We start from the raw sequence: 13033 nt of genomic DNA, 5'->3' as shown, positions 1-13033 counted from the left end.
ACTTGCTTAAACTGTTATCAAATAACTGAACTGATTCTTCCAAATTTGCAGTTTACATCCTGAAACCTGTGTGACAGCAGATGTAAACAAAGGATCCAGTTTAGATTTGTGCCAATACCGATGCATTAATGCCTTGATCCTAACTAAGACAAACACACACTTGTTATCAGTCAATGACACCAGGTGACCCTGAAGAATATGATATTCATAAACCTGCAGACTCAGCTTGCGTTATACTTTCCACATCTGTGACAGTCCATGTGATGTAACTTTATCATCTGCTTGAGTCTGCAATAGTGGCTGGAATCTATAGAAGTTGATCTACTGTATAGTGCATGTATGGAGTCCAAGTGGAAGAGAAGTTAGTATAAATACTCCCTTTTGGATGCGCACACAGACACCATGGTCTTGTAGTCACTGCTATACTACTTTTTAGTATTCTTGAACTCCACACAACTGCTGTGCATGTGCACTAATGCCCTTGTCGGGTTTTCACAGACAGATTTTGAGCTTTAAGTCTGCAGAAGGCTTCGTGTATGTGGAAAATATAAAACAGGGCTAATACCAACAACTACACATCCATGGTGTTTTCCCAATGTGGCAGTTTAGACTCTAAGCATTGTCTGCAGCACATGTAGCAGTGGACATAGCCAAGCTAAGCAGACGGTTGTGCAGAGTTATCCACATATATACATTTATATAAAGACAACTGGCCGATATATCAATATCTGAATTTAAGACGCAAAACTCCTGAGGGGAAACAGAACAGTTTAAAGCTCAGAGGGGAGCAGCAGATTCAGATGATTCTTCCCTGTAGCCTCATTACCATGAGCATTGTTTTCATATAAAATATCAATTACAGCTGCTTCAAGAAATATGACAAAATAACTGTGGATGAGCCAACATGTGCAGGAAATGTGGGCTGTCAGTGACAAGTAGAAAAAACTAAACCCAACCACACGCCCACATGGAAAGTAAACACGCAAATTACCCCAAACACAAAAGAAGATTTTACTTGCTCCAGTTTCCAAGTCCTGATGCCAAGAATACTTCTTTGCTATATATAATCACAACACTGACTAAACAGAACAGCACAGCCATATGGCTTTTCATGGGAATCCACACACTGGTGCAGCCTTGACACAACAGAATCTGGCAATGGCCCATTTCCCAACACTGAAAGTTGGAGAAAAACATCACAGCTGCACAAGAATACCAGAGGGCTGTATTATGAGTTGAGATTAGTGGGTTATCAAGGTATGTTGAGCCAAAAGTCAGAGTTTTCTGTGTCATGAGGGTGGCTCTCTTTTTACCTGGCTAGATCTCCATGGTAACTGATGCTGTGGAGCTAACCTGGTCGGGAGCAGGTTATGTTCAGAGGTTCGGATTTAAATCGGCTGGAAAGAGCGTCTCCCTTTAACCAAATCGTAAACTGACTATTATTTATGAGCGATACAGGTTGTCAGCTGAGGGAATATCTTTTATCTGTAAATACGTTGAGTTGTGTGTAACTAATATCACTGAATGAAGCCGTGTAGTTACAGTATCACACACTGTCAATATCACGTTGCCATTGGAACCCGACATGTATTTAGTTGGTGATGCAGAAATCACATAAATATTCTTTTCCAGCGTCTCTAGTTTGCAGGGGCACCATCACTGCATCCTGGGCTTTGTCAACCACCACACTGGTTCAAAGAAATAAAAGTGACTCAGAGTGTTTTTCCCACTATAGCATAATGATATCGAGGTGCAGTCAGACCATTCTCTGCTGCTAACTCAGCTCGCATCTTGTTCTTCAAGTCTGGTCATGTGAGACTTCTTCAGTCAAGACAGAAAAAGCGAAGAGATGATAAAAATGCATATAGGACCAACTGACTCATCCAGTTATGACTACATGCTCAAAGCAGTAAGTTTAACTCGCAGCATCCAATGTTTTTTTTTTGTTTTTTTTAATCATTTGCTCTCAGGCTGCAAACTGGCTACGAAGAGACTGGTCAAAACGCTGTCCTTCCAATAAAGCAGAGCACTTTTCAAAATGCAGGTTCCAAAGTGCATCACAGGGGCAGCAAAATAAAACGGACAATAATCAAATCAGCAGGTTTTACAAGAAGGCAGATGCAGTTTGACACATAAAAACTAACACTGTATTGGAAATGGTGAACACATTTTTTTAAGAAAAATAAAAGACAGTTCAAAGCCAAGGAAAATCAGGAAATGTGCTCCACAAAAGTATGTTTTCTTGGACAGATTGTTGCAGAGCTTTGACTGCAAACACTCAGCTTTGAGATCTCAATAAGCATTTCAATGCATAGAAAAAAGTCAGAGATGTAGATGGGAAAGAAGCCATGAGGAGCCTTACAAGTAGTCGGTAAAGTCTATTATAAAACATACTGGGAGTTGGTTTAAAGTGGCTGAAACAGGAGTAATGTGTTCATGTCTGTTGGGTAAAATCCTGAATCCAGCGAAGGTCTTTTGGTCTGATGTTGCCTGAGACCTACAGAAACACCTCAGGGCAGTAACAGTTCTTCACTTTTTCTTCTGCAATCGTTTGTTCTCTGCACCTTTTTCTGTTCAGCAGTACATTTTGCCTAGAAATGTGGCTGTGCTTTTCAGTAATTTGGCCAAGCAGACATGGAAACTGTCCTCAGGAGACCTGGAGCTGTAAAATCTACTGCACAAGTTGTACTTTTATGGTCATTTAACTCTACTACCGACTCCGCCGGTAATAAAGGATGAATCTAGCAGAGTTTACGAGACCACGAATGCAGCACAGTCCTCTAAATCATCTACTGCACAGTTCACTAACAATCTGAACTCAGCATGACAGAAACAAGGCCATTTATGTTTCACCACCTTCACTTCCCTATTTACTCTCCCTGCAAACACTCATTTCCCTTTCTCCCCTCTCCCTTCCTTATCGCTCGGTGTTACATTTCCCACATTCAAGGGCTGCTGAGGCAAAAACAGGAGGAAGTGGTTTCCCTCCTTCGCATTATTCCTCCCCCCCCTCCGTCTTCCTCGGCATCCTTCGGGCTGCTGGTTTGATAACAAGCTGTCACAACCATTTAGCGTTTTCTCAGAAAGTGCCTGCTGCCCCTGCAGGGCCGCTGTGCTGCTGGTGGGCAGCAAAATGACAATTGCATTTGAAGGCAAACAGAAAGACGTCTCTGGAGAAAGGGTGCGAAGTGGGAGAGAAAAGAGCATTCCCTCTCCCCCACATTTCCCCCGTCCTGTGATTGGACAGTGATTGTTATATGTGGACCTCATTGCGGTCCACTAAAGGGCAGACGCATAAACCAATAGTGTAATTACGCGACCCGAGGGAGGAGAGGCAGAGCTGCCGGGGTCTCCTGGTGTTATTAAATAAACTTTTTCTTCCTGTAGCATTTGTTTTGCCCATTTGACTGGATCTGAACTGACACTGACCTAAATTCTTCACCGTCAGACAGACAGACAGGAAAGCAGTCGAGGGAGCTGTCAGGGCAGCGGAGGGAACAGAAAGGACAGAGGTTCACTCACTGTCAGGAAAAACAACTTCAGTCAACACAACAAATCGATTCCTCTCGACTTTACGCCTAAAAGCCTGACTGTTCATCTGCACGAGTGTCTGCAGAAATACTCAGGATAGTGAGAAACAACTGCAGCAAATTAAAAATCTAAAGCAAACTTTTGAAATGCTGCAAAAAAGAAAAAAGAAAAAAAAGAAACTGAAAATGAGGCTTGTTTCTATCAACGGCATAGCGGTGTCAGTAAGTGTTGCTACAGACTACATGACTGTAGTAAACAGTAAAAGCAGCCAGAAACTAAACCAGAAGGAACAAACAAAGGGAGAAAAATGGAGAGAAATCTTCAGATATCAGCTGATATTGGACATTATTCATGTTGTATGGAGACGAAAATGATGAAACAAACAGTTGATCAGTCACGTGAGTTAAATGTCTGCTTTATGCAAACTTATTACCACTGCCAAGGAGGTTATGTTTTAGCAGGCGTTTATCTGTTTGCTTGTTTGTTTGTTTGTTTGTTAGCAAGATAACTGTAAAAGTTAGAAAAGGATTTTCATGAAATTTTCAGGAAATGTTGATAATGGCACAATGAACAGATAGTTAAATTTTGGTGATGTTCTGTTTTGCTGTCTGGTTTTATTCTCGTAAAACAGTAAATGCTGTTGGGGCGCCGCTATAGTTGACCGGGTTGAGCGTCCCATGTACAGGGCTACAGTCCCCATGGGGGGAGGTCATGAGTTCGAATCCCGCTCATGGCCCTTTCCCACACGTCCTTCTCCCCCACTTTCCTGTCTTTCTCTCACTGCACTGTCAAATAAAGGCACAAAGGCTAAAAAAATAACTTAAAAATAAAAAAAAATCAGTAAATGCTGTTAAGTGTCACAGTTGTGCAGAATGTTGTCGTTGCACCGTTTGTCCACTAGATGGAGCTCTGACTCCCTTCAGTCCTCACTGCTGTTTTCTCAGTAGTACAGGAGGAAGCTACAGCCAGGCAGCATTACAGGAGTGGGCTGAGTGGAGCTCCTGACAGATAAGTTCATAACGACGTTGTGACATTAACAATGACTCAACATGTGTCCTGTTTCACTTTAACTCTCTTTGCCATGTGTCATGATGACTGACGCATGCTTCGTTGCGTTGGTCATGCTTTTCATTTATGTTGCATCTAATACAACACTAAAAAAATGTATTCAAAATCTGTTACAAAAAAAAACAAACTTGGCTACAGAGTATATAAAGACCCTCAAACCCAAAACTGGTACAATCTGCATCTTTCCTGGAAATTATCATTTGGAAGGAACTCAATCATCAATAAAAGCATCTAGAGAACATTTTTTTTTTATTTTGCAAAATTGAGGACTAAAAAAAAGACACTTCCATTAACTTTTTCTACTAAATGTGCATTAAAATATTTTATTGATTGATCACTAGGGTTAGATTAATTCGATTGATTAACTATCCGTCCATTTATTACCTATACATCGCTTAATCCAGAGGACCCCCTTGACAGGTCACCAGTCTATCGCAGGGCTACACTTCGAGACAGACAACCAAGAACACTCACATTCACACCTACAGACAATTTAGAATCACCAATTAACCTCAACATGTTTTTGGACTGTGTGGGAGGAAGAACCTGGAGAGAACCCACGCTGCACGGGGAGAACATGCAAACTCCATGCAGAAAGACATGAATGAACGACCTTCTTCCTGCGAGGCAAGGATGCTAACAGCGAGCCACCTTTCAGTCCTTTGATTAACTAGAGTAATTAATAATTATTGATTACTGAGTAATCCTGTGACACCACGTGTCCATGCACATCTCCTGCGTTGACCCGCTCGCTTGTTCGTTAGGTTTTCACTGAGTCTATTTTATTCAGTTTAAGTTCTATGGCACCAATTCACATCATAAATCCCTGTTCCCATGGGACTATTTCTATCTAGGAGCACTCGTGTAATTTCAAATGTTTGTTCAATGCAGCACATTCACTGAATGAAAGCGAAGTCTGTGATTTACTCAAATTTACTGACATCATTCCCACATATTAGACAACAGATGCGGCGCTGTTGAAAGACAGCAAAATGTTTCTCACTGCAGGCTGTCATGTGCGTCATCCATTTAATTCTTCTGTAACCTTGTTCTGATGGATTTGAGATTTCTGTGAATAAGTGAATTTGCTGTGCAGTGACACGAGCGTCATGGATTTGCATCCAAAATGTTTCAAGTTTTTATTTATAATTGACAGCAACAGTCTCCAGAGATGTTGAGTGATAAAGAGGCAGAAGAAAAATGAGAAGGAAACACATAAATGGAATGAATTTTACTTTACAAATTACTGACATTACAGGTTTGTACGGGACTAAGATCACGGACCATCTCAGTAGTTACAAATGTCCAGGTTATTGTGGTTTGAATCCAGAAAAAAAAGGAGAAAATCTGGTGAGATAACAGTGATCTGTGGAGTTTTACCACGGTAACCATGTAAAAACACTGAGAGCGACTGCGAAAAGAAAACACTGCAACAGGCGACTTTCCACTGCAGGAACTCAGGGGAGGTTCGAGGTGGCATGAACCCTTTCAGCCTCAGTGTTGGATCAACAGCCTCAACCTCAAAATTATGTCTGAAAACAGCAAGAAATAGAAGCTGCTGAACTTAATTCCCAGTCTATGGAGGGAACAGAACAGTAGAGGTTTGTCATGGTAAGATGCCAGAGAAGAGAACACTGCAGTTTGCCTAAAATCTGCTCTGACATGTCCAGGTTGCCCAAAAAGGTCTAAAATTTCCACGACATGAATACTATACGCATACTTTGTGACAGAAAATAATGTACCAAGACAGTGTGCTACAAATGAAGCTGCAGAGTGTTTTGTGCAACAGATCATCAATAATCAGATGGTTCTTGACTCTGAAGCTTTGCAGCAGCTTTGGGAACCAGATGTAACAGCCAGCATGCTGGATCCATCCGCAGCATCACGGCTCTGCCCTGAACCCACTGACAGACTGACTCTGAGCAGCTTTAATCAGCAGCACATTCACATGTCAGCCGTATAGGTGCAACCAGGAGTCATTTATGACCCCCTCCTTCCATTTCCTCTTATGTAATACAAAGTGAGCTCCGGCTGATTAGCTGTTACTTAACGCGGACTGTGGAACAGCGTGGATCGGTGCAGCAGGACCACTCTCTCCCTCCTCGGACCACACCCATCTCCAAACTCGGCCTTCATCGCGGTCTCACCTGTAAAGTTACATGACTGCGTCCCGCACGGCCGTGACGCGCACGGACACACGCGCAAACACCTGCCAAAGTGCTCCAAACCGCCTGCGTGCTCGCTCCTGCTGCGCTACGTGTCTCCAGCAGCGCAGACACACACAACAGCAGAACAGCAGCTTCAACATCGCTGCAAAACAAAAACAAGAACAAAAAGCAAACACCCGCAATCAGCCAAACTACAGAATCCACAAACCCCCAGCTGACCGCAGAATCCGCTCCAGAGCCACTTCATGTTACAAAGACACGAGTGGATCTGGTGCAACAGTTGTCTGGTCTCCTCACACACAAAGCGCATCTGCAGAAGCTGCGCGGCGGTTTGAACTCAAATCTGCGGCAAAAAAACAGCGCTGCGCAGCCGGAAAGTTTCTCACCTGAGATGCCTCCTCCGACCACTATCACATCGTAGGTGTTGCTGGGTGCAGTCATGGTGCTTTGTGCTGTTCGTCTCCCCGCTCTGCCGTGAACGCAGGGCGCACGGAGGAGCGCATCTGTATTAAAAGCGCCGGCCAGGCCCACCGCGCGCAGACTCCGCCCACGGATAGTAGCACAGTGTGGAGGCAGGATTACGAGGAAGTGTCGTGACCCTGCACCCACTCTGTTTTCACCTTATTCAGATGCGTTATTCGGATTTGCAGCACCTTAAGGACGCGGACTTTGCGCATGGTTATGTCCTCTTGTGTGCACCAAAGCGCACACCTTTGATCCACTGCAGCAAATGTTACAGACTGTTACAATTTAAATATATGGCAAATAATGGAGTTTTGATTTGTCCTCAAGAGTAAAATAATCTCATAAAAAGTAATTCAGTGGATATCAGTGTTGCCTTTATTATGCCATCTCAGCATGATAAAGATGCAGCTGATAAAGTGATAAAAAAAATGATACCAAAACAATTTAAAAAAAAGTCTCTACAGATCCATAACATGCAGTAAAAATCGACACAGAGGTGCTGAGTTAGTCTTGTCTTCTGATTCTAACACAGTATTGTTCATTTACAGTCCAGACTCTGCACAGGCTAACTCACAGGATCTAAATATACCTTGCACATTTAATATAAAACCCTCCTGGACACTGACTGGCTTCATATTCTGTAGATTCTGTTGCCCTCTGGTGGTTGGTTAAAGCTAACCTGGTCTGGTGTTACACTGAAGACTCCATCAGTACGATTTCCATCCACAGTTTAAGTCCAGCACACAGGAATTATGGACAAAATGTGCCAAACGGGGCCTCTCAACTATTTGTTTAATAGTCAACCATAAAGCTATGCCTGAATCCTTCCTGGGCTTTGGATCGTAAGAATCTGATAGATAAGATATAACTTTATGATTCCTGAATGAAACTCTGCTGCCAGATATTTCTGAGAATGGAAAATCAGCACTGGCAATGATACAGAAGTAATAAAGTCATGTTGCAACAGTGTAGTAAATGTGTAGTAAATATAAAGTGTGAAAGGAGTATAAGCAAACAGCAGTGACTTACAAAGAAGTAAAGAAAACTAGAGTAGAAAAGAAACAAGTGCTGGCAATGACACTGAAATAATACAGTCATGTTATAGATGATACTGAAATAATGCACATGATGAAAATGATACTCGACAAAATAATGAGAAATATGTACTGTGTCATATTGTAGTGTTATAACATACTAAACTATATACTCAATTACAGTTTACTATAGGATACTATTGTGCACAATGCCTTAATGTACTATACTATAATACACTATACTATACATTACAGACTATATCATTACTGTATTATACACAATACTACACTGCACTACACTATGCTATACTGTACTCTACTTTCTACTATAATGTACTAAACTAAACTACACTATTCTGTAATGTCCTACACTATACTACAATACACTACAATGTGCTGCAGAACACTCTACAACACAATGCTGTACTACACAATACTATGCTATGCTATACTAGCAATGCTCTACAATGCCATGCTATGCTATGCTATACTACGCAATGCTATGCTATACTACGCAATGCTATGCTATACTACGCAATGCTATATTAGCAATGCTATACTAGCAATGCTATACTATGCTATACTCGCTTCCAGAATGAGACATAAGAACTTCATCAATCAACTTGGTTATTTTGTCACTTAATTTACTCTAATGTTTTTTTTTTTCTTTTATTCATATTTTCAAACGTATTCGTTAGTTTAATTTGTTATTGACATTCTCAGCAGTCCTGAGTGATGGAAGGTAGGATGGAAATTCTATGTTTTACTGATTTGGTTTCTGTGGTCTTTTCATTATTTCATACGTCAGCTTTTCATTCTTTCATGTGAACATTTGTCTCTCAGGCAAACCAAGCCCAGTCCACCTTTTCCTCTCTGCTTAGAGGCATATGAGAATTAAACCTCCCTCTGAGATCGAGGGTGATCTTAGGATCCGTCTTGTCTTAGGAACTCATTTATACCAAAAGCTGTTACAATAAATAACTGATGGCCTCTCGCTCTTCGTGAATTCGCTGTTTGCAGCATTTCCACAGCAGAAAATGTGCTCTGAGATGTGACTTACAAACACATTTCTGATGCAGATTTTCAGGTGGATTGGCATTAAATTAAGGATCTCCTTGTGGGTTAATCTGACCATGATTTTTTGTATTTTTTCTATTTACAGTAAAGTACTGGCAGCAGAGACGGCAGCAACATACTGCGATTTTACAGTTTCTATACTGGTGACCATTTTCACAGCCTGTTAATTTACATGAATATTCTGAGGTTACTTAAAATTTCACGGTTTGCTGTAGACAGGCATAATACAGTGACTCAGCATTTTAGAATATCTAAAATCTTAATATTCATCCATCCATCCATTATCTGTGCACTGCTTAATCCTCACTAGGGTTGCGGGGGTTGGAGTCTGTCCCAGCCTCCCCGAAAGACGCTGGCTGATAATCTCCTGGAGTGGACAAGGCCCTATGTCTGTGCCCCACCAGCAAAGAGGAGGACAGTCTGTGAGGACAAACCGTCAAAAAACGTTGCCTCAGTGAGATTTACACTGATGCCTCAGAGATCTTCTCACCACCCAGCAAAAGGAGAAGGCTCTCTGATGATGTGACGCCTCACAGTGGAATCTCCACGGCTGTCACAGCCTCAGACTTCTCCTTCTAAGTCAACAAGACACCTGTCAAAGCAGCTGAGACCAAAGTCTGGCTCATCGGGTCCAGGGGGAAGAGGCAGCCAGACGAGAGTTTGGGGAAAATCTTGGCCTTAACACCAAGGTCTATTGGTTCGGTAAGGGTGGCCTGAGATGGAGCGGCATCATTTCCTGTTTCTACACTGAGCAGGCCACGCAGACTCCCCCTGACATTTTGGTGGTCCACGCCAGAGGGAACGATCTGGGGCTCGCGTCTCCGAGGGATCATGCCACCACCATTAAGGAAGACCTGGTGCACCTCCACAATGCTTTCCCCTATATGGCCATTGTCTTTTTCCTCCATCAATGAAAGTAAGGCCTGGAGATATGGGGACGCTGTAAGCATCAATCATGACTGTGAAATTGTCAATGGGTGCATCAAAGAGTCTGACTTACTGAGCACCCTTCCCTAAGACACTTTAAAAAAGTGTTTCTTCCAGATGGGGTGCACTTTAACCGGAAAGGAAACAGAATCTTCCTTGATGAACCTCCAGAATGACGTCAGGGACATTCTGCAGCGAGCTGCTTCCAGCTACAAGTAAGTGTGTGGATTAAGTCATATGTTATTGTAGTCATTCCATCTGAAATTATCACATTTTTAGAACTGTTTCTGCTCAACTAGCTTTGATTTGTCTCATATTTTAACAGCATAAATTGTGGATATAACAAAAATAATACAACAATGAAAATTAAATGTTATTGTATGCAAAAGTTGAAAAATGCATATTTGTAATGTCCATCCATTTCTTTATCCTCTGTAGGTCGTGAAGAACACAGACGACAGCCACTTGCCCACCAGCCATTATAATATTTCTTTTCTTTTCTTTTTAGTTATTTAGTTAGGTAGTTCTTTAGTTAGTTCTTAGTTATTTTGTATTTTCTTTAATTAGTCCTTTGGTTATTTAATGAGCTCTTTAGTTAATTATTTAGTTATTAAGTTTGTTCTTTAGTTAATTATTTAGTTAGTTCTTTAGTTACTTAGTCATTTATTTACTTATTTCTTTCATTTAATTATTTTTTTTGTTAATTTTTGTGTTTTGTTGTTTATTGTACATATTGTACAGATATTATTTTATATTAAACATTGAAACTTATATAAAATCATGAAATATGGATTTTTGTCATCATCCTTTTTTATGTCACCAAAAACTCTGATATCTTTATGGATTTCATATCTTTGGGTTTTCCTCAATGTGAGGAATATATTTTCCTGAAATACTTTTTCCACATGTGCAAAATCTGTGGGAGTGATTAGCATCCATGGTCCACACTGTCTCCAAGACTGTTGTTGTGGTTGGAGTTTGTAACATTTAAAATAAGGTGTAAAAAAAACAATTTTTCTCCCACTACATTCTCTCCATTTAATAAAAATTGGTCAAGAATGTTGTGTTGCCCACAATGTGGTAGAGATGAACTGATGAAGGAACATCAGAATTCAGACTTCAGCAGATGATTGTAGAAGGTGTTTTTTGTTGTTGTTGTTGTTGTTGTTGTTTTTTTAATCTTCAATAATAGATTTTATACTAAACACTCAATGAAACTCATTCATAAAGTAACATTGCAATCATCCTGCTTTTTTTTTTTTTTTTTTTNTGCCTCAGTGAGATTTACACTGATGCCTCAGAGATCTTCTCACCACCCAGCAAAAGGAGAAGGCTCTCTAATGAAGTGACGCCTCACAGTGGAATCTCCCCGGCTGTCACAGCCTCAGACTTCTCCTCCTCAGTCGACAAGACACCCGTCAAAGCAGCTGAGACCCCGACCAAAGTCTGGCTCATCGGGTCCAGCTACATCCGACGAGGGGAAGAGGCAGCCAGACGAGAGTTTGGGGAAAATCTTGGCCTTAACACCAAGGCCTATTGGTTCGGCAAGGGTGGCCTGAGATGGAACGGCGTCATTCCCTGTTTCTACACTGAGCTGGCCACGCAGACTCCCCCTGACATTTTGGTGGTCCACGCCAGAGGGAACGATCTGGGGCTCATGTCTCCGAGGGTTCATGCCACTATCATTAAGGAAGACCTGGTGCACCTCCACAATGCGTTCCCCTATATGGACATTGTTTTTTCCTCCATCAACGAACATAAGGCCTGGAGATATGGAGACGCTGTAAGCATCAATCGTGACTGAAATTGTCAATGGGTGCATCAAGGAGTCTGAGTTACTGAGCACCCTTCCCTAAGACACTTTAAAAAAGTGTTTCTTCCAGATGAGGTGCACTTTAACCGGAAAGGAAACAGAATTTTCCCTGATGAACATCCAGAATGACGTCAGGGACATTCTGCAGCGAGCTGCTTCCAGCTACTAGTAAGTGTGTGGATTAAGTCATATATTATTATTATCGTCATTCCATCTGAAATTATCACATTTTTAAAACTCTTTCTGCTCAACTAGCTTTGAATTGTCAAATTTTTTTTTCTTTTTTTGTAGTTATTTTTTTGGCCTTTGTGCCTTTGCTTGATAGATCAGTGAGAGAGAGACAGGAAAGTGGGGGAGAAGAGTAGGGGGAGGACGTGTGGGAAAGGGTCATGAGCAGGATTCGAACCCATGACCTCCAAATTGGTACTGTAGCCCTGTACATGGGACGCCAGCTCAACCAGGTGAGCTATAGTCCCATTTGTCTCATATTTTAACAGCATGAACTATGGATATAGAAAAAATAATACAACAATGAAAAATACATGTTATTGTAAAAGTTGAAAAGTGCATATTTGTAATGTCCATCCATTTCTTTATCCTCTGTAGGTCGTGAAGAACACAGATGACGGCCACGCTTGCCCACAAGCCATTATTATATTTCTTTTCTTTTTAGTTATTTAGTTAGGTAGTTCTTTAGTTAGTTCTTAGTTATTTTTTATTTTCTTTAGTTAGTCCTTGGGGCTGCAAGGTGGCGCAGTTGGTTAGCAGTGTTGCCTCACAGCAAGAAGGTTGCCGGTTCGCGTCCCGGTGGGGGCACCGGAATCTTTCTACGTGGAGTTTGCATGTTCTCCCCGTGCAGCGTGGGTTCTCTCCGGGTTCTCCGGCTTCCTCCCACACAGTCCAAAAACATGTTGAGGTTAATTGGTGATTCTAAATTGTCTGTAGGTGTG

The 13033-nt window shown here is 41.5% G+C and overlaps 1 protein-coding gene across 1 annotated transcript in view; it reads right to left on the bottom strand.

Moving 5' to 3' along the window:
- Positions 1–7227, bottom strand: part of mao (monoamine oxidase) — a 47664-nt gene extending 40437 nt beyond the window's left edge. The window contains exon 1 of the mRNA XM_008279953.1: positions 7154–7227. Coding sequence (XP_008278175.1) covers positions 7154–7208 — 55 coding nt within the window. The 5' untranslated portion in view covers positions 7209–7227. The remainder of the gene's footprint in view (positions 1–7153) is intronic.
- Between the last annotated feature and the right edge of the window lie 5806 nt (positions 7228–13033).

This window comes from Stegastes partitus, unplaced genomic scaffold (genome assembly GCF_000690725.1).
Source record: "Stegastes partitus isolate 25-593 unplaced genomic scaffold, Stegastes_partitus-1.0.2 Scaffold177, whole genome shotgun sequence".
In the NCBI taxonomy this organism is placed as follows: Eukaryota; Metazoa; Chordata; class Actinopteri; family Pomacentridae; genus Stegastes; species Stegastes partitus.
Note: the sequence above shows the minus strand (reverse complement) of the source record. Positions and strands in the feature narration are given on the sequence as shown.